General features: G+C 40.9%; 1 protein-coding gene across 1 annotated transcript in view; it reads right to left on the bottom strand.

The window, feature by feature from the left end:
* Positions 1-5,886: 5,886 nt before the first annotated feature.
* Positions 5,887-23,286, bottom strand: part of tmem41b (transmembrane protein 41B) — a 34,047-nt gene continuing 16,647 nt past the window's right edge. The window contains exons 6-7 of the mRNA XM_063061860.1: positions 19,997-20,135; positions 5,887-12,476 (exon numbers count right to left, since the gene is read on the bottom strand). Coding sequence (XP_062917930.1) covers positions 12,307-12,476; positions 19,997-20,135 — 309 coding nt within the window. The 3' untranslated portion in view covers positions 5,887-12,306. The remainder of the gene's footprint in view (positions 12,477-19,996; positions 20,136-23,286) is intronic.

Here is a 23,286-nt window from a genome sequence, read left to right as displayed (position 1 = left end):
AATAGTGGGAAGCTGGGAAGGCGAGGATTGGGAAACTTTTAAGAACCAACACAAGGCAACTAAAAAAGTCATAAAGGAAGTGTAGATGGAATACGATAGCCAATAATATTAAAGCGGATACTAAAAGTTTCTTCAGATATATAAAGTATAGAAGAGAGGTGAGAGTAGATATCACACCATTGGAAAATGAGGTAGTACTGGGGGACAAGGAAATGGTGGATGAACTGAATAAGGATTTTGCTTCAGTCTTCACTGTGGAAGATACTAGCAGTATGCTGAAAGTTCAAGTGTGAAGCTGCCATTACAGGGAAGGTTTTTGGGAAACTGAAAGATCTGAAGATAGGTAAGTCACCAGGACTAGATGGTTCTGAAAAAAGTGGCTGAAGAGATTATGGAAGCATTAGTAATGATCCCCTAATAGGTTCAACCACAAGCTGCTCTAAAAAGCCATCTCATAGGCATTCTAGAAACTCCCCCTCTAGGGATCCAGCACCATCTTGATTTTCCCAATCTACCTGCATATTGAAATCCCCCATGACTATCATAACATTGCTCTTTTGACATGCATTTTCTATCTCCCATTGTGATTTATAGACCACATCTTTACTACTGTTTGGGGGTCTGTATATAATTCCCCTCAGGGCCTTTTTACCCTTGCAGTTCCTTAGCTCTACCCATGATTGTACACCTTTCAATCCTATGTCACCTCTTTCTAATGATTTCATTTCATTTTTTACTAACAGAGCAACGCCACCCCCTCTGCTTACCTGCCTGTCCTTTCAATACAATGTGTATCCTTGAACATTAAGCTCCCAGCTATAATCTTCTTTCAAACATGATTCAGTGATGCCCACAACATCATACCTGCCAATCTGTAACTGTATTACAAGTTCAATTACCTTACTCCAAATACTGTGTGTGTTCAAACATAACACCTTCAGTACTGTATTCACTTTTTTCAATTTTTCTCTCTTTTACATTGCAACTCATCCCGTTCAGTACAATTTTGGCCTACCATAAGCCTCTCCTTGCTAGGAGTCTCACTACACATTGCCTCTCTTTGTAAGCCAACCTGCTCATCCTCAGCACTATCACTTCCGTTCCCTTCCCCCTGACAAATAAGTTTAAATGTTCCCGAACAGCTCGAGCAAACCTGCTCGCAAGGATATTGGTTCTCCTCAGATTCACGTGTAACCCATCCCTATTGTACAGGTTGTACCCCCTCCCCAGAAGAGATCGCAGTGATCCATAAATCTGAAATCCTGCCCCCTGCACCTGTTACTCAGCCGCATACTCATCTGCCAAATCATCCTATTCTTGCCCTCACTAGTGCTACCCTGGAGGTCTTGTTTTTCAGCTTTCCATGCAGCTCTCTAAAATATCTTTTCAGGACCTCCTCACCTTTCCTGCCTCTATCATCAGAGCCAATGTGTACCAAGACTTCTAGTTACTCATCTTCTCCTTGTAGAATGTTATGGATCTGATCTGAAACATCCCTGACCCTAGCACCTGGACGACAATGTACCATCCGAGTGCGTCTATCACATCCACAGGATCTCGTCTCTATTCCTCTGACTATGGAATCTCCTTTCACCACTGCAGTCCTCTTCACCTCTCGTCTCTCCTGAGACTCAGTGCCAGAGACCCAGTCACTGCGGCTCTCCCTGCTAGGTCGACTCCCACCGGTTTCCAAGATGGTATACTTATTATTGAGGGGAGTGGCCAAGGGGGTGGGGTACTCTGCACTGGCTGCCTATTTCCCTTCCTTTGCCTGACAGTCACCCATTTACCTGGCTCTTGCATCCTGGTGGTGACTACCTCCCTGTAGCTCCTATCTATCACTTCCTCGGTCTCCCGTATGAGTCGAAGGTCTTCAAGCTGCAGCTCGAGTTCCTTTCCCCTAGCGAGCTCTGTATCCCTATCATTACATTGCCTTGATTAAATGCCTTTTCTATGTCCTATTGAAATGTATATCCCACATCCTGGCTACTGTCTGGGGGGGGGGGGCGTGGGTGGTGTGGGGAAGGTCTGTTTGCAGTTTCTTAACTTGAATCACAAGGAGTCCACATCTTCTGATCCTATGTCACCTCTTTCTAAGGATTTGATTTGATTTTTTACCAGGAGCCACCCACCCTTTCGGCCTACCTGTCTGTCCTTTCAATACAAGATGTATCCTTAGATGTTAAGCTATGATTTTCCTTCAGCTATGCCATGTCTCAGTGATGCACACAGCATCATAGCTGCCAATCTCTAACTGCGCTACAAGATTATCTAAGTTATTCCATATATTGCGCGTGCATTCAAATATAACAGTTTCAGTCCTGTATTCACTTTTTTTGATTTTGCCCACGTTACACTTCACTGACTGCAATTTTGCCCTATTGTCTGCCTGTCCATCCTCACAGTCATACTATACACTGCATCTATTTGTATACCAACTGCCCGTCCTCAGCACTATCATTCTGGGTCCCACCCTCCTTCCAACTTGGTTTAGACCCTCCCCTACCATTCTCCCTTAGCTGATGAATTAACATCAATGTTAGCTGATGATGAATTCTGTGCTGAATAGATACGGTGCTTAGCAATGGCACGGAATACATGCTGGTAGAGGAATTTGATATCCATCAGCAGGAGAGGTTTAGCAGCACATTTAGTGATCGGGGCAGCAGGATTCTTCCTCCAGGACATAGACGCTAAGTTGATCCCCATTTGAGCTTATCCTCAGTGACTTACCTATTGCAGAAGTATTGTCCATGAAAGTGCTTTCAGTGTGATCGCCCTACATTCCATCTGGAGACACAGTCACGTTGTGCGGCACCACAATTGTGCTAAATAGGATAGACTTATGACAGATCTAGTACGTTAAAATGGGGCATTGTGACGGACTTTGGGCCATTTACAATGACAGAAAACATAAGTAATCAATTTGGATCAGTCTTCAAGTCGGATAATCAAGGAACCAAAGGGAGGGAAGAACATAAAACAATCTCTATGATCATAATAAAACTATCAAGTAAGCTAATAGGGGTGACTGCTGACAGGGGCCTTCAGATGGTTTGCATCTAAGGGCATTATTGGAAGCACCTCTGGAAGAAGTAGATGTTTTAATATAACTCTGATAAATTCCTGGATTCTGGAAGGATGCCAGTGGATTGGAAAACTGCAAACGTAATGGTACTATTCCAGAAAGGAGTGAGAAAGTAAACAGGAACTATAGGCCAGTTAACCCAACTTCTGTCATTGGGAACATACTGTAATTTTTTATTAAAAAGGTAATAGCCAGAGTTTAGAAAATAATGGGACAATTAAGTCAAGTCAACATAGTTTTATGAAAAAGAAATTGTGGTTGACAAATTTGCTTTAAGTTCTTTAAGCATGTAGTGAATAGGTGGATGAAAGTGAACCAATAGTTGTGGTCAATTTGCATTTCCCAAGGTATTTGATAGTTTTGATATCTGATATTTGAATATTTGCAAGATGGCAAGGAAGCAGACTTAGTGATGCATGGCCTTTAATACCCTTCCTAATCAAGAATCTATCAAACTCCACTTTAAGTTTATTCAATGACTTGGCTTCCACAGCTGCTTGTGGCAACTAATTCCACATATTCACCATTCTCTGGCTAAAGAAATTCCTTCACATCTCTGCTCTAAAGGCTCATCCTTCTATACTGAGGCTGTGACCTCTGATCCTAGACTCTCCCACTATAGGAAACATCCTCTCCACATCCACACAATAGAGGCTTGTTAATATTTGATAAGTTTCAATGAGATCCCCCTCATTCTTCTGAACTCCAGTGAGTCCAGGCCCAGAGCCATCATACATTATACTCCTCATACATTAGCCTTTTCATTCCTTGGATCATTCTCGTGAACCTCCTCTGGGCCCTCTCCAATGCTAAGGGGCTCAAAACTGCTCACAATACTCCAACTGTGGTCTGTTCAATGCCCTCAAAGCCTCAGAATTACATCATTCATTTCCCATGGTGAGGAACCTGGAATTGGAGGGCACAATTTCCTAATTTCATTGCAGATGGGGTTTAAGTAGAATTTCTGGAATTCTAAAGTTGTGGAGGTGGAGTTACTGAATGTGTTTGAAGACAAAAACTGATAGGGATTTAAAGTACAAAAAAGAGGACATGGGGGGAGAGCCAAAAGAGTTCTGATTTAACTGATTCTCAGGGTAGTCTTGAAGGTCCAACGAGCCTACCCTTGCTTTTGTCCTGCGAAAATGTAATCTAGCAAAGTTGCAAACTGGTTTTGCTTTTCTGTAACTCAACCAATACTATCATGTTAAATGATTAATTATACTTCAATGAAGGCTGTAGAGTTGCTAAAACATGAAAACAAAACAATCTGAACACAAGCTTAGCTAGGGAATATATTGAGGAAGGAGAGGGTAATAAGAACGCACTGAATCAAAAAATAAATGTAAATAGGAATTTGGTTTAGAATGCCATTTATAAAAATTTGATCACTAAACAGGTGTTTGAAATGTATTTAAAACTCACATTATTACAATTGTAGTGGATTGAAGTGTAGATATGTTTAAGCATGTTTCAAACACTCTTAATATTAAGCATGCTTAATATGTGGTTTCATCTAATTACAACGGTAAGCCTTATCTACGTAGGGATATATGAATTTATTCATGTATTTGAATTTAATATAATTTTTCTCAACTTATTTAGTATGTAGTATTCTGAGAGGCAGTAATGAATAGAAAACAGAAGGAATTATGCAAGAAGGAACTAAATTAATAATTTTTCATGTATTTATTAAAGAAAATCCTGCCAAAATCATAATAAAAGAGGCAGTTCAGATACCAAATATGCTAAAAAATTATTAAAGAGGAAGTATTAGCAAGGCTGGTTGCTATTGATTTAGGATGAAAAGCATCTATGTTGCTGAGCAAGATAAGAGTTGAAATTGGAGTAGTGCTAGCTCCTTTTCCAATCTTTCTTGGAGGAATGGTGTTGTAGTACAAAAGACTGCAATTCTTATACTGTACTTATCAGCAACACCAGACAGAAATTATTTCAACTGATGGATGGGAATCATTGTGAATGGGCTTTCAGGCTGTAGAAATGCTTGAAGTAGTACCCAAAGGATTGGTGTTTGAAATTAAAGGAAAACTTTCAACTTTTTCTGGTGGCAACTTGGAAAAGGTTCAAAGAACCTGGAAATAGTGTTTTTTCTGTGCATCCACTGCCATTTCCTTGATAATAGAGGCCACAGGTTTGACCAAAGAACAACAAAAGGTGTATTTTGCAGATGGTGTATGCTTGGAATGGGATAACAGGCCTTTATTTTCCTGGACAATGTCAGGCTTTGTGAGCATCATTGGAGTTGCTCTCATTCAGCAAATGGGCAGATTCTATCATACTGCTAAATTGTACCTTGCAGACAGCGCAAAGACTTTGGGATGTCAGGCTGAGTGACTTGCCATGTGATACACTGTCCCTGACCTGGCTTGAAACCATTCTATACATAGTAGATACATACATACTATATATAGTATATATGTTGGGTCAAATAGAATTTTTTGGACAATGGTAAACTTGAGGTTGCTGACGGTGGCAGGCACAGTGATGGTTATAACATTGACTGTGATGAGTAGGTTGTTATATTCTCTCATGTTTAATAATTATTGACTGACACTTTGTACATACAAAAAAAAAACCTGCTACTTGTCAGCCAGTACTTGCACATTGAAGTCTCACTGAATGTAAGTGTAGCTCCCTGGTAAGCCTCAGACTCGCTCAGCTCGCTTCTGTCTAGGGGGAGCAGCCTTCCGCCCCACCAAACTGGGTAATCAAGTTTGTGTGGATGCTGTGATGTACCGCACCCCGCCAAATAACAGACAGCACACAATGTACGATTTACAGATTACACTTTATAGACCTTACTGGAACCATGTAATTAATAGAGATAAAATATAAAAGGAAAGTAAAAGGCGCCAAACTTATCAGAGTTCAACCACTTCGTGCACAACCATTGGAGTTGAATTAACGGAGTCTTCTCTCCACCATTCGATCCCCTCTGACCTCCTCGACAAGCCGCCTGGGACCAACCACAGTGGTCGACCAGCGCGTGTCCCGCACGTCCTTCCTCTTCAGTTCTCCTCCCGAAAAGCCCTGGGCCTCGGACTTCCTCTAGAGTCCGATCCTCGCCCAGCTGACAGTATCGCGTCTCCTCTCTCTGTCCCCATCATGCCTTCTGCCCAAAGCCCACGAAAACAACAGCTTACAGATACACAAGAAAGAATAACATCTATCCCAATTGGTTAGTAAATGAATACGATTCCCGTTAACAGTAATTATAACCCAACCAAGCTGCTACCGTTAACTCAGCAGTTAACATTACAGAGAAGCCATTTTATTATAACATAACAAAGAAGCCATTTTATTAGCCTTCGCAGTAACATAAAAGAAGAAACCCTTACATAAGAATGAATTGATGAGGAGCCGTGAATAGAATATCACAGTGAACATCCTATACTCTCACGTTATATTTCCAGGCCAATTGACCATCCATACTCTACGAGGTCTCAGAACATTCCCATCAGGTCCATACCCACACATATTTCCCTGTAACTTATTCTCTTTTGCATACCCATCGACTCCCTGACTCTCCAATCAACCCCTCACTACTGGACCAGACCACTCTACGCATTCTCCGGCCTGTTCGGAGTTAGGCAGCTTGGACAGTAATAGTGGTGCCAAACAACTCTCAGGACTACTTTAATGTTTTTCCTCAGTTACTTTTGGATTGACTCATCATCACCTACGATGGTAGCATAGCGGTTGGCATGACACTATTACAGCCCAGGACACCTGAGTTCGGAGTTCAATTCCAGCTGTAAGAAGCATGCACATTCTACCCCTGACCATATAGGTTTCCTCCGGGTGCTCTGGTTTCATCCCACGGTCCAAAGATGTACCATTTAGTAGGTTAATTGGTTATTATAACTTGTTCTGTGATTAGGCCAGTGTTAAATAGGTGGGTTGCTGGCCAGCACGACTCACCAGGCTGGGAGGGCCTGTTCCACACTGTATCTGAAAGGGGATCATCAGGGTTCCATTTCCTAGGTGTATGAAATCAGTGTTCACACAGGACCTCCAGGACATACTCTTTCTCATACGCTTGGCCCCTAAGAAGAGTCTGTCCTTCCATTTGGGCAGGACAGACACAGAGATTGTGATACAGAGTTTTGCATTTCAAAAGGTGTATTCAGCATTTCTTTGAGATAGCACTCCCAGTTTAGACACTAGTCCCCAAATGTTTTTGATGAGGAATATCTGAATTTGGTGCCCAATCCAGTGCTGGATTGTCTGATTTCATGCTGATGCCTGACCCTGCAGCAGCTATGAAACAACCAAGATGGCAGCTGACAGTCATCACATTGTGTTGAGTCCAAAATGACACCAGGTATTTAGAAGGATGGCAGATTTCTTCCCTGAAGGTCATTAATTCTGGTCAGCATTCCAAAGATGTGAAGGCCTCAGACAGGGTCAAAGACATTTAATGGGATGGAATAAAAACAAAAAAGTGCTGTAAGCACTCAGCAGGTAGAGCACCATCTGTAGAAGGAAAAATAGAATTGAGAAGTGATTTAATAGAGATGTTCAAAATCTTCAAAAGTATAAACAAACTGAATAAGGAGAAATTTCCATTATCACAAGACTGGAAAGCAAATAATTAAAGGGCTAAAGAGGGATGACATGAAGAAAAATGTGTTCAAGCAGCAAAATATTCAATTTTGCATATAATCCCAAAAATGACCTTGCTGATATGTGAAGGGTGGACCAGGTACGATCTCCAGAAAGTCTCTGGAGATCGTACAATCTCCTCTGACAGGCAAAGTAGCAGTTCCCAACTACACTTGAATCAACAAAGGATGCTGACAGTTGAGGCAGAGCTTGAATGCCATCACCTCCTATAGAGTAAAAATCAAGCAACATAGGTGACAACAAAGCTTCGCTTCTAGATGAGCTCAATGCCTTCTATGCTCACTTTGACTGTAAAAACATGGAAAAACTACGACGAACTCCCACGGCCCTTGATGATCCTATGATTTCAGTCTCTGAGGGCGTCGTGTGCGCAGCCTTCAGGACAAGCCCACAAAAAGCATCCAGCCCAGTCGGGGTACCTGGCCAAGTACTAAAGACCTGTGCTGATCAATCGGCTGGAGGGTCCACTGAGGTACTTAACCTTTCGCTTCAGCAGTCTAAGAACGTGGTAACATGCCTCAGTGATGATCATCTAGCAGCACTTAAATGTGTGGTGATGAAATACATCAACTCCTGCCTGGGAAGTGACTTAGATCTGCTCCAATTAGCCAACCGGAGCAACAGGTCCACAGCAGATGCCATCTCATTGGCCCTTTACTCAACCCTGGAATATCTGCACAGCAGAGATGCATACATCAGGATGCTCTTTATCGACTAGAGCTTGGCATTCAGTACCATCATCTCCTCAAAACTTATCATTCAGCTTCAAGACTTTGGCCTGAATACCTCCTTGTGTAATTGGACCCATGATGCTAACAGAAGAGGGCACAGTTCTGACGTGCTTGGAAGCAGGTACAGAGATGTCAGGGGTAAGTTTTTTTGTTTACACAGAGTGGTGAGTGCAGGGAATGGGCTGCTGGCAACGGTGGAGGGGGCGGATACGATAGGGTCTTTTAAGAGACTCCCGGACAGGTACATGGAGCATAGAAAAATAGAGGGCTGTGGGTAATCCTAGGTAATTTCTAAAGTAAGGACATGTTCGGCACAGCTTTGTGGGCCAAAGTGCCTGTATTGTGCCCTAGGTTTTCTATGTTTCTATGATTTCCCACTTGCAGACCCCAGGCAGTTTAGATTGGCAACAGCATCTTCTCCACAATCTCCATCAGTACAGGTGAAACACAAGGCTGTGCACTTAATCCTCTGCTCTACTCACTTTACACTTATGACTGTGTGGCTAAGCACAACTCCAATGGCACACTTCAGGAGAAGAAAACCAGAGGTCTATGTGCAAGTCCTCATCAATGAATGAGGTGGTGAGGGTCAGCAACTTTAAATTCCTCAGAGGACCTGTCCTGGGTCCAGCACACAAGTGCAATTATGAAGAAAGCATAGTAGCACCTCTACTTCCTTAGGAGTTTGCAAAGATTTCGCACAACATCTAAAATTTTGACAAACTTCCATAGGTGTGTGGTGGAGAGTATATTGACTGGCTGCATCACAGCCTGGTATGGAAACACCAATGCCCTTGAACAGAAAATCCTACAAAGAGTCGTGAATATGGCCCAGTTCATCACAGGTAATGCCCTCCCCACCACTGAGCACATCTACATGAAGCATTGTCACAGGAAAGCAACATTCATCATCAAGAATCCCACTACCCAGGAAGTGCCCTCTTCTCATTGCTACCATCAGGAAGGTGGTACAGGAGCCTCAGGACTCACAGCAACAGGTTCAGGAATAGTTATTACCCCTAAACCATCAGGCTCTTGAACCAAAGGGGATATCTTCACTTGTCCCATCATTGAAATGCTCCCACAAGCTACGGACTCACTTTCAAGGACTCTTCATCTCATGTTCTCAATATTTATTATTTCTTTGTGTTTGTACTTTCACAGTTTGTTGTTTTTTTTGTATATTGGTTGAATGCCTAAGTTGGTGCAGTCTTTGATTGTATTATGGCTATTATTCTATTATGGATTTATTGAGTATCTTCACAAGAAAATTAATCTCAGGGTTGTATGGTGACATAGATGTACTTTGATAATAAGCTTACTTTGAACTTTGAACCTATCCCCAGAAAATATTCAAGCAAAATTTCTCTACCACAATGCAATTTTTAAACACATACAAGGGCAAACCAACCAGGGTTATGAAAAAAATCTGCTACTTTCCCAGCAAAATTTGCATTTATATGATGCTTTTTGAATCACTTTTGCAATATTCCTTTTTTTTCACTTTTGCAATATTCCAAAACATTTTACAGCCCATGATGCAGTAATTGAAGTACACTGCTAATTGTGGGAATTTAAATTGCCACATGGTTAATGACCAGATAATTCATTTCAGAAGTTGACTGAGACATAAATATTGATCAAGGCACTGTGTATAACTTTCCCAGCTCTTTAAAATGTGCCTTCAGCCTGCTGAGACCAAGTTGCACTAAATGAGATATTGCAGATGGATAACACCTCATTTGAAAGGAGGCACCTCCAGCAGTGCAGCGTTCCCTGCATCCCATACTACACTGCAGTTTGTTTTTGAACTCAGGTCACGTAAATGAGATTGGAGCCCAGAATATTTTAACTTGCTTTAAGGACTGCTAACAACTGAAGTGCAGCTAAAATAAACCAATTAGAACTTAAAAACATCCATACAGCTTTCCCTTTCTATCTCTGTGTCCAATTAATACAGTGATGAAAGGCTACCTAGAAGTTGTCCAATAAAATTCCGATCAACTCAGCAGTAGCAATTATAATATCACAATACAATGTTTATTCTAAAAGTCCATCAGGTTGTATCAGATTATCATTGAAATCACATTGAAGATAGGAACCTAGTTAGCACACTTTTACATTAGCTAGAGTTAATGAGAACAGGCTGGTTTCTGAATACTTTTCAAAATGTACAATGCAGGGCAACACACACTGAATGCTGGAGGAACTCAGCAGGCCAGGCAGATTCTATGGAAAAAGTAAACTGTTGACATTTTGGGCTGAGACCCTTCATCGGGACAATGCAGTACTTGGTTTTCTTCAGTTGATTTGACCAAAATTGTTAAGATTTCCAATCAGATCAGAAATGTTAGAGTTAAGCAGAAAACTTATCAGTATTAACAAACTGAGCTTTTTTTTAGCCCTTTATGTTTTCCCTTTTAAGAAGTCAATTGCCTTGCTGGAAATTCAGGCATTTTGATATTTGTTTTCGGCATTTACAGTTTCTTCCAGGATTAAAAAGTGGTCTCATTCTGCAAGAATCTTCAAGAATCTGAATCATTTCTGTGGAATATTTGGTAGCAGTTTGACATAGAGGTTATTTGTTTTCTCTGCAGATATGCGGCTACAAAGCTTGTATTGTAAACTCTCAAGTATCAGTCATGATACTATTTTTCTTTTATTCCATTGTCTTCCTTCATTCATACACCAATTCTTGAGCAAAACGGTCCTCCTCAGACCCTTTCAAACTGCAAATTGATATTGTGGGAAATTGACTGAATTTGATTTCTTTCTCAACCCCCCCCCCACACCTCTCCTAACTGCCATGTTTGAAGGAGGAACATCAGCTATTGTGTCATATCTCCTCCCAATTAACTAAGATTGGATGAAAAATTCACCTCATGGTTTTATTACATTGTTTCTGGAATCAAATGCCACCTAGTGGACATTTTAAAATTACAGTACAGAAGAAAAATTATAATGGATTTTTAAGAAATATGTTGTGCACTTTTACTTATCCTGTACAAGTCAATAGACACATGAAAATTTACATTCCATAGCTATATCTGGGATAAAGAACAAGACACACATAGTACATGGGGACTGAATACAGAAACAACAACAGTAACCAATTCAGCCTTCATTCTTTCCAATAAATACTTGCATCAGGATGTTACAAGTTGTGATAACATGTAAATATTTGAAGTTCAAAATCATGTATGATTACAAATAATTATACACCATGAATGTGAAATTATTGCCATTCTTAATACTGCTAAAGGCATATGTTTGCACTTAGCTACTTATTACATCTAAGAACCTTGCATAAATGTTTCCACAACATTGAACCACAAAAACTGGGGGGAAAAATTGTTAAAGAATTCATCCTTCAACATAGTGTTAAAATGGAAAGCAGTAGCAGTCCATACTTCACTCCACTCCTCCAAAATTCTATTAGATTGACTTCAACCGACACTATATTGTGCTTTTAGCATGTGGCCAAGGAAAAATTTATTTCTCTTTGAAGTGAACTGATTTTGGAGCACCTAGAATTGGGAGAGACTTGCTGTAATTGTACGCTTCACTCCGTTTAGCTACATTATATAATAAATTCTACTTTCAATAATAAAAGCAAGCCATTTGCAGTATATTATGTGACTTAATGTTAATGCCAAGGAAGAAAAACAGGGAAAGGGCATTGTTTTATGAAACTTAAGTCACATTTTTGAATGTGCACATCGATTATGAAAAAATGATTAACTTATCAAATCCAAATATATTCTTTACTACAACCCCACTCAGTGGACGTTAACTTAAAAGATAAATTCTGAGGCAAGTTATGAATAGTAAGACGGTGTTGAGTTATGAAAACTTTTGCTTTAGTTTTTTCTGGAAAAATACCGGAAGTAGGGAGACAACTGCCAAGAACATGAGAACAAAGACTGAATTCCAAGAAACAGCTTCTCCTGCTGTCGTAAGTTGATAAAGGGTTGTGCCAGCTTTGATAGCCACAAATGATGGAGGTGCTACACCTAAAGGGAAACAGAAAACAGTATTTTTAAGATTTTCTTCAATGGCAATAGTCTACAATATCTCTATAATGTGAACTTTGATAAACAAGTTAAATGGTTAAGATTTTTTGGATTAAAAGTTGTCCACAACTTTCCAAGCTTCCATGCTTGTGCTGGATCAGCTAATCTCATTCACAGGAATGAGAAGAACAATGCAATTAAATTTGGTATCTTGGATCAGCAGAGCAAAAAAAAAATAGAATGCTTGATCACTACCATTGCAGAGGAGATACAGAAGCCTGAAGACTCACATTCATCTTTTTAGTGATGACTTTTTCCTCTCTGCCATCATATCTCTGAACAATCCATAAACACTACCTCATTATTCTTTGTTTGCACTATTTAGTTTTGAAATTTAGAGTAATTGTACTACTGTTGCAAAATAACAGATTTCACGATATACATAACAATAAACCTGATGCTGATTCACTATCTAATTACTGCAGAGTGAACTATTAACAACTGGTATTACTGCAGTTAGGCCAAATCTCTATTCAGTTTCTTAGGATACCTTCCTTGGCCAACCATCTTTGGTGGCTTCCTCTATGACCTTCCTTCAGTAATAAGGTCGGAAGTTAGACTGATCACTGATGATTGCTCAATGTTCAGCACATTCTTGACTCCCCTGATAATGAAGTCGTCTACTTTCAAATGCAACAAGATCTCGATATCATCCAAGCCTTAGTGGACAAGGTGCAAATAATATTCATGCCACGTGCACTAGCAATGATAATTCAGAAAGAAAAATTCAGCCATCACCCCCTGATATTCAACGACATTACCAACACTGAGCTCCCCCACTGTCGATATCCTCAGGTTTACAACTGACCAGAAGCTGAACTGGAACAGACACAATTTTTAAAATTTATTTAGCAGTACAATGCAGACGAGGCCTTTCCAGCCATTCAAACCACACCACCCCAACAACCCCCTTCAAACCCAATTAGCCCTAACCTAATCATGGGACAATTTACAATGACCAATACGTCTTTGGACTGTTGGAGGAGAATGGAGGACCTGGGAAAACCCACGCATTCCACAAGGAGGATGAACAGAGAGTCACCAGAATCGAACTCTGTACTCCAGAAAGTACTAAGCTGTAATGGTATTGCGCTAACTGCTACACTACCATGGCAGCTACAAAAGAAGATCAAAGCCTAGGAATTGTGCAGCAGATAAATAACTGAATGGACAGACAGACAAAGTGAAATGTTCTTCACAAATGGCTATTAAAAAACAAATCCTAATTAAGAAAATAGTCAGGATTCTCTTCATTTGGGACACAAATTGGGGCAGGAGACTGTTGTCAAACAGTTTCCAACTAGAACCAGAGTTGTGCACTTGTGTTAGACACTACACCATGCTTATAGCAAAGTTTTTAAATAGCGTCAGTTGTGTATGTTTGTTTTCAAAAAGCAGTGATTTTTGTCAATGAAAGTTGGCAAAAAAAACAATAAAACAATTCAGAACTGTTTTGCTCACTGCAGTTTAAAGCATTCAGGCTTGGAGATGCAGAAAAGGGCAGGAGTGAAAATAAAACAATTTCAGTATTTCAACAAGTTAGGATCTATGAAGAATTTGAAGGCATCAACATCATCTTGAATATTACAATGGAAATGAAGATTTGGAGGATGCAATCGTCGACAGCATTGTATGAAGGTAGTCCATTAACCATTTAACAATTACAGCACGGAAACAGGCCATCTCGGCCCTTCTAGTCCGTGCCAAACTCCTACTCTCACCTGGTCCCACCGACCTGCACTCAGCCCATAACCCTCCATTCCTTTCCTATCCATATAGCTATGCAATTTAATTTTAAATGTCAACATTGAACCTGCCTCAACCACTTCTGCTGGAAGCTTGTTCCACACAGCTACCACTCTCTGAGTAAAGAAGTTCCCCCTCATGTTACCCCTAAACTTTTGCCCTTTAACTCTCAACTCATGTCCTCTTGTTTGAATCTCCCCCACTCTCAATGGAAAAAGTCTATCCACATCAACTCTATCTATCCCCCTCATAATTTTAAATACCTCTATCAAGTCCCCCCTCAACCTTCTACGCTCCAAAGAATAAAGACCTAACTTGTTCAACCTTTCTCTGTAACTTAGGAGATGAAACGCAGGTAACATTCTAGTAAATCTTCTCTGTACTCTCTCAATTTTGTTGATATCTTTCCTATAATTTGGTGACCAGAACTGTACACAATACTCCAAATTTAGCCTCACCAATGCCTTGTACAATTTCAACATTACATCCCAACTCCTATACTCAATACTCTGATTTATAAAGGCCAGCATACCAAAAGCTTTCTTCACCACCCTATCAACATGAGATGCCACCTTCAGGGAACTATGCACCATTATTCCTAGATCCCTCTGTTCTACTGCATTCTTCAATGCCGTACCATTTACCATGTAAGTCCTATGAAAATGTAGCACCTCACATTTATCAGCTTTAAACTCCATCTGCCATCTTTCAGCCCACTCTTCTAACTGGCCTAAATCTCTCTGCAAGCTTTGAAAACCTACTTCATTAACCACAACACCACCTATCTTAGTATCATCTGCATACTTACTAATCCAATTTACCACCCCATCATCCAGATCATTAATATATATGACAAACAACATTGGACTCAGTACAGATCTCTGTGGCACACCGCTAGTCACCGGCCTCCAATCTGACAAACATTTATCCACCACTACTCTCTGGCGTCTCCCATCTAGCCACTGCTGAATCCATTTTACTACTTCAACATTAATACCTAACGATTGAACCTTCCTAACTAACCTTCCGTGTGGAACCTTGTCAAAGGCCTTACTGAAGTCCATATAGACAACATCCACCGCTTTACCCTCATCAACTTTCCTAGTAACCTCTTCAAAAAATTCAGTAAGATTTGTCAAACATGACTTTCCATGCTCAAATCCATGTTGACTGTTTCTAATCAGACCCTGTCTATCCAGATAATTATATATACCATCTCTAAGAACACTCTCCATCAATTTACCCACCACTGACGTCAAACTCACAGGCCGATAACTGCTAGGTTTACTCTTAGAACCTTTTTTAAACAATGGAAACATGAGCAATACGCCAATCCTCCGGCACCATCCCTGTTTCTAATGACATTTGAAATATTTCGGTCATAGCCCCTGCTATTTCCACACTAACTTCCCTCAAGGTCCTAGGGAATATCCTGTCAGGACCCGGAGACTTATCCACTTTTATATTCCTTAAAAGTGCCAGTACTTCCTCTTCTTTAATCATCATAGTTTCCATAACTACCCTACTTGTTTCCCTTACCTTACACAATTCAATATCCTTCTCCTTAGTGAATACCGAAGAAAAGAAATTGTTCAAAATCTCCCCCATCTCTTTTGGCTCCGCACATAGCCGTCCACTCTGATTTTCTAAGGGACCAATTTTATCCCTCACTATCCTTTTGCTAATAATATAACTGTAGAAACCCTTTGGATTTATTTTCACCTTACTTGCCAAAGCAACCTCATTTCTTCTTTCAGCTTTTCTAAATGCTTTTTACTTTCTTTATATTCCTCGAGAACCTCATTAGCAACACTAGGTGTCTGCACTTATTTTCTTCATTTATAGTCAATCAAGAGAACATGGTGAATGAATTCCTCCATCGATAACTATTAGAAACTAAAATATAGTTTTATAATACTGTAATAGTATTAGTCAGGAACGTTAACGCCGTGACCCTGCTAATCCGAAAGGAGACCAATCTTGACATTACACGTCAGACCAAGTGATCCAGTAGGTGGTAAAAGGATAAACCCTCAGCCCACTGGAAATCATGAAAATCGTTAGCCTCAACATCGAAGGCTTCAGCCACAGTAAAGTAGAAATCCTGGCAAACTTAAAACAGGACATCTTGTGCATACAAGAAACTCACAGGCTGAACAACCAACCCAATGTGTCAGGAATGCACTTGGCTATTGACACCCCTAGCCAAACTTATGGAAGTGCAATCTTTGTTAAATAGAAATCTATAGTAAAGAGCACAGCAAACATCCAAGCTGGCTCAATGGAACTTCTGAAAGTTGAAACAAAACACATAAATATAATATTGGTCTACAAACCCCCTAATGAACCATTCATGTGGCCACCTAACCTAGATCTCCAGGACAAAATGTACCTCACTATTGGTGACTTTAATAGCCATAGTCCCAACTGGGAATACGAAGATGACGATGCAAATGGAGAAAAAGTTGTATCATGGGCTCTAAACAACAGCCTTAAGCTACTAACGAGTCAAAGGACACGCCTACCTTCACAAGTGCCAGATGGAGAAAAGGATACAACCCAGACCTTGCCTTTGTTACCTATCAAACTCCAACCTCTTCACACGAACAGTCCTCCAACATATACCCAAATCCCAACATCGTCCAGTCCAGGTAGAATCCCTTCCAGTTCTGAGACCTGTACCATCAAAGTACCTACCAAGATTTAACCTGAGAAAAGCGAATTGGACATCTTTCACAGAATGCCTTTATCAACTTATTGATACCATACCACCAGAACCTGATCATTATGATGAATTTGTCCAACTAATCTAGAAATTAGCGCAGCAGAACATACCTAGAGGCTGCAGATCCAAATATATTCAGGGATTGACTAGTGATATCAAGCAAAGTTATGATGAGTATGTTAACTTATACGACCAAGACCCGTTTGGTCAAGACACAATTGAAATGGGAAAGTCAGTTCTGTCCCTAATGAGCCAAGAGAGACAACAGTGTTGGCAGGAACTGATAGAAAACACAGACATGACCAATAACAGTAAGAAGGCATGGGCAACTGTTCGGAAAGTCAACTCAGACAATAGACCACCACAGAGAATTGTTGCCGTAACACCCAATCAGGTTGCCCACCAACTAATACTAAATGGTCGACCAAATAACAAGGAACGGAGGCAAAAGAAAAAGCAACATCAGGAGATGGAGTCAGCTCTCTCAAACGGGAATAATAACTTCCCACCTCTCACTCTAGAAGAATTAAAGGATGAAGTATCACAGTTAAACTTCAACAAAGCTGCTGGCATAGATGGGATTCTTAATGAATTCCTTAAACATCCTGGACCTAAAGCACTCCACTGGCTTCTGTCCCTTTTTAAATGTTGCCTAAGATCAGTAAACATACCTAAAAAGTGGAGAAGAGCCAAAGTTGTTGCTCTCCTAAAACCCAATAAAGACCCCAATATTCCTAAAAATTACAGACCGATTTCCTTGCTCTGCACCCTCCATAAACTATATGAGAGATTCATACTGAAAAGAACATCCCTCTTAGTCGAAGATCTTCTAACACCAGACCAAGCTGGGGACAGGCCAGGCCGCTCTTGCTGAGGTCAAGTCCTGAACTTAACTCAGTATATTGAGGATGGCTTTGAAATGCGACAAATTACAGGGGCAATATTCGTTGACTTAACAGCAGCATACAACACTGTGAATCACAGAGGCCTTCTACTGAAATTATCTAAAATGTTAAAGAACAAAACCACAGTCAAAGTACTAAGAAGCCTCTTAGAAAATCGCAGATTTTATGTAGAAATGAATGGAATTAAGAGTAGGTGGTGTCCACAAAAGAACAGACTACCATAGGGATCAGTCCTGGCACCTCTACTATTTACACAATCAACCAGCCAACCTTTCCTAACACACGCAGGTTTATCTTTGCAGACGACCTATGCATAGCAACACAAGCTAACTCCTTCCAAGAAGTTGAAGTACGACTTACACAGTCCTCGAAGCAATGAAACGGTATTATGAAAAATGATCTCTGAACCCAAATCCATCAAAAACTCAAGTGTGTGCATTCCACCTGAGGAATCGAGAAGCAGCTCGGAAACTCAGGATCTTCTGGTGTGGGAGGGAGCTCAAATACCACCCAACTCCAATTTACCTGGGCGTGACACTGGACAGGACGCTCTCATTTGCCACCCACATCCAAAAACTCCGAGGGAAAGTTGGCTCTCGCAATTCTCTCTTGAAAAAATTAGCAGGCACGAAATGGGGAGCTAATGCTCACAAACTTAGATCAACTGCCCTAGCACTCTGCTAAGCACCTGCAGAATACTGTGCACCTGTGTGGGGCAGATCAGCCCATGCGAAGAAAATAGACTCGTTGCTTAACGAAACCTGCCGAATAATCACGGGCACACTGCACCCCACACCCACTAACATCGTTTACAGACTTGCAGGCATTGCTCCCCCAGAGATCCGAAGACACACTACAACAAAAATTGAAAAAGGTAAACAGAATTCAGGATCCACGACACCCATTGCATCATCATATGCCAGTTTCCAACCGCCTAAAATCGAGGAAAAACTTTGCTACAATGGAGGAACTACTGGACGGAACATCCCCCCAAACATACAGGATTGACCTCTGGCAACAAACAGAAGCCAGAACCCCACCAAACAATACAGTGCAAGACCCCACAGAAATGTGGCCAGACGGGGCACTGCTTGACAGACGGAAGTGGTGCACTCTCAACAGAGCGAGAGCGGGAGTTTGTAGGTCGGGAGACAATATGGTGAAGTGGGGTTTAAAGACCAACAAATCCTGTGAGTGTGGCGAAAGGGTGCAGAACATTGGACACATTCTGCGCAACTGCCCACTCTCACCTGATTCAGCTGACACTGACCTGCTCAACATCAACCAAACAACACTAGAGTGGCTGGCTGTCTGGTGTGACAAACTATGAATGAATTAGTAGTGTTCTAATTTGTTTTGTATTTAATTTAAATACATAATTTGTTACTTATTTAAACGGTAGTTGGTCTTTTTTATACCTTTTTAACTATTATGAAACTTTGGATAATTGGGGCAGCCGCTTAAGTGGGCCAAAATGTACTGGCCCTAATTAAACAGGACCCGCAATATATAAAAATTGAAATAAATAAATAGTACAAAAAGAGAGTAAAAAAATAGGTAGTTTACATGGGCTTATTGTACATTCAGAAATCTGATAGCAGAGGGGAAGAAGCTGTTCCTAAAATGTTGATTGTGTGAATTCAGGCTCCCACACTTCCTCTTCAATGGTAGCAATAAGAGAGCATGTCCTGGGTAATGGGGATCCTTAGTGATGGATGCAGCCTTTTTGAGGCATTGCTGTTTGAAGATGTCCTCAATGCTGGTGAGGTTAACACCCATGGTGAAGCTGGCTGAGTTTGCAACTTTCTGCAGCCTTTTCTGATTCTGTGCAGTGGCCCCTCCATATCAGACAGTGATGTATTCAGTTAAAATGCTCTCCATGGTACATCTGTAGAAATTTGCTAGTCTTCAGTGACATACCAAGCCTCCAGAAATTCCTAATGAAATATAGCTGCCGTTGTTAACTAACTAAGCTGGCTGGGTTTGATGGATCAAATCGCTTCCTAACTTTGTTCAAAAGTTCCACTATTTTCTAATAAGGACCACCATCAAAGCCATGATAAAAAAAAATCTTATGCACTTACCTAAAAATGTTCCAATGAAAAATACACCCAGAGGTACATTTATTACAGGACTTGTTATATTAATAAACCAGTTTGGCAGGAATGGAGTTATTCTTAAAAAGATTATATAATTAATAAGATGATCTCTGTGCTTGTCGACCTGCAAAAAATACATTTAAAAAAGGCCATTTTAAATGATCTGCAGTTCACTGCTTTCAGCCATATTTCTACCGCATGCGCTTTAGTAATCAGTAACTTGTGCTATAGATTACAAAATATCAATAGTATTGTCACATTGTACAAACAGCAACTGATGTCTCCATGCTCAACACAACAGCCATGCCTCACAATGACTGACAACAGATAAGCCAGGTAACTCAAGGCCTGGCCTCTTCTGATGCCACCATGATCATTAGAAAACACCTAGAAACAGAGCAATGATTTCACACAGTTATAATATTACTATGAGGAAGCACCCAGGATTCTGGAAATTTGTTCATTTGCCTCAACCTATAATATTGTGAAAGTCCTCTTTGATGGCAGCAATAGAACATAGAATAGTACAGCACAGTACAGGCCCTTCGGCCCACAATGTTGTGCTGACACTCAAACCCTGCCTCCCATATAAGCCCCCACCTTAAATTCCTCCATATACCTCTCTAGTAGTCTCTTAAACTTCACTAGTGTATCTGCCTCCACCACTGACTCAGGCAGTGCATTCCATGCACCAACCACCCTCTGAGTAAAAAACCTTCCTCTAATATCCCCCCTTGAACTTCCCACTCCTTACCTTAAAGCCATGTCCTCTTGTATTGAGCAGTGGTGCCCTGGGGAAGAGGCACTGGCTATCCACTCTATCTAGTCTTATTATCTTATACACCTCTATTATGTCTCCTCTCATCCTCCTTCTCTCCAAAGAGTAAAGCCCTAGCTCCCTTAATCTCTGATCATAATGCATACTTTCTAAACCAGGCAGCATCCTGGTAAATCTCCTCTGTACCCTTTCCAATGCTTCCACATCTTTCTTATAGTGAGGCGACCAGAAATGGACACAGTACTCCAAGTGTGGCCTAACCAGAGTTTTATAGAGCTGCAACATTATATCGCGACTCTTAAACTCTATCCCTCGACTTATGAAAGCTAACACCCCATAAGCTTTCTTAACTACCCTATCCACCTGTGAGGCAACTTTCAGGGATCTGTGGACATGTACTCCGAGATCCCTCTGCTCCTCCACACTACCAAGTATCCTGCCATTTATTTGCCTTGGAGTTTGTCCTTCCAAAGTGTACCACCTCACACTTCTCTGTGTTGAACTCCATCTGCCACTTCTCAGCCCACTTCTGCATCCTATCAATGTCTCTCTGCAATCTTTGACAATCCTCTACACTATCTACAACACCACCAACCTTTGTGTCGTCTGCAAACTTGCCAACCCACCCTTCTACCCCCACATCCAGGTCATTAATAAAAATCACGAAAAGTAGAGGTCCCAGAACAGATCCTTGTGGGACACCACTAGTCACAATCCTCCAGTCTGAATGTACTCCCTCCACCATGACCGTCAGCCTTCTACAGGCAAGTCAATTCTGAATCCACCTGGCCAAACTTCCTTGGATCTCATGCCTTCTGACTTTCTGAATAAGCCTACCATGTGGAACCTTCTCAAAGTAATTAATAGAGTAATTAAATGCAGCAATTTGGGATGTAATGCTGGGAAGCCCAAGCACTGGAAGCAGACCTTTTAGATATGAAGTTAGGAAACATGCGAACAGTGAGAAGTTTAGAATACTCTTCCTCAAACAACAAATAATCAGTAGTTCATGGTTAATTTTAGGGGTTGGTAGATTTTTGTTAACTAAGAGTAACTTCAGCCTGAGCTCTAAGGTTGTCAACAACGTAAGCAGGACAAAGCATATAGCGGAAGTCAACATGGATAGTGCTCTCATGAGGGATCCATTAAACAGAGAAAGTGCTCAAAACACAGGTCATCTGTAAAGAGGCCAGAGAATTGTATTTGTGGACGTAATCCTTCACAACTATAAATGCTTAATTATATCATCAGTTATGGGGTAAAGAGTATTGGTGGGAATGTGTTTGTTACTATAAAACACTGGGGTATAGTACTGGTTTGGATAGGTCTGTCACTTAATAGTAAGAAATTGTGTCTCATAAATCAAGTTTTTTTTTCAAAGAGGAGACAAAAGGAATGACAAAAGCAGGGCCATAGACTTTGCCTGCATGGACACTGGCAAGGCCTTTGACCAGATTCTGCATGTTGGCTGGTTGAAAGGTTAGATCACAAGGGGTCCAAGATAAGCTAGTCAATGATATAAAATTGCCTTGGCGGAAGGAGTCAAAGGGTAATAGGAGAAGGTTGTTTCTCAGATTGGAGGCCTGTGACCAGGGGTGTGGAGCAGGCATTGATGTTGGGTCCTCTGATATTTGCCATATATATTGATTTGGATAAGAATGTAATTGGCACAGTTAATAAGTTTACAGATGACACTAAAACCTGTGGGACAGTGGACAGTGAAGAATACTGTCTAAGGATCTCACAAGAAAGTGGAATAGCAGATGGAATTTAACTTAAAAACAAGTGTAAAGTGTTAAACTAATGTAGACATACACAGTGAATGGGATGGCCCTAGAGAGTGCTATAGAGAAGAGAAACCTAAGGTTAAAGTACATAGCTTCCTGAAACTAGCGACACAGGTAGACATCGTAGTGAAGGTGTATGGTATGCTTGCTTTTATCAGTCATAGCATTCAGTACAAGAGTTGGGACAGCTGTACAAGACACTGGTGAGACCTTGCCTGGAGTATTGCCTTACTATAGGAAGCGCAAGGGGGCACAGAAAAGATTCACAAGGATGTTACCAGGACTGAAGGGCTTGAGCTACAAGGCAAGACTGGATGGGCTGGGACTTGTTTAACCCTGGCATGAAGGAAGTTGAGGAGTAAGCTACTCATGTTAATAAAATCATGAGGGTCATAAAAAAGGTGGATGTCTACAATCTTGTTTCCATGATGGAGGGGAACCAAGGAGCAGGTTCCCCCACTTCCCCCCACATTGGGTGGTGGGTGTATATGGAAGGAGCTGCCAGATTAAGTGGAAAGATTGTACAATTACATTTAAGAGACATTTGACAGCTTTACTGTAGAGAGCAAACTCAGGTAAGTGGGACGAGCTCAGGGAGAGTCGTGAGTTGGGTCACAGGGCCCATTTCCATGCTATATAACTCTAGGATACTATTTTGAAATTTTGTAGTATTTGGTTGTAATGGAATGAAGTTATTCCACCTCTTTCTC

The sequence above is a fragment of the Mobula hypostoma genome, chromosome 11, assembly GCF_963921235.1.
Source record: "Mobula hypostoma chromosome 11, sMobHyp1.1, whole genome shotgun sequence".
In the NCBI taxonomy this organism is placed as follows: domain Eukaryota; kingdom Metazoa; phylum Chordata; class Chondrichthyes; order Myliobatiformes; family Myliobatidae; genus Mobula; species Mobula hypostoma.
This window is presented reverse-complemented; position numbering and strand designations above follow the sequence as displayed.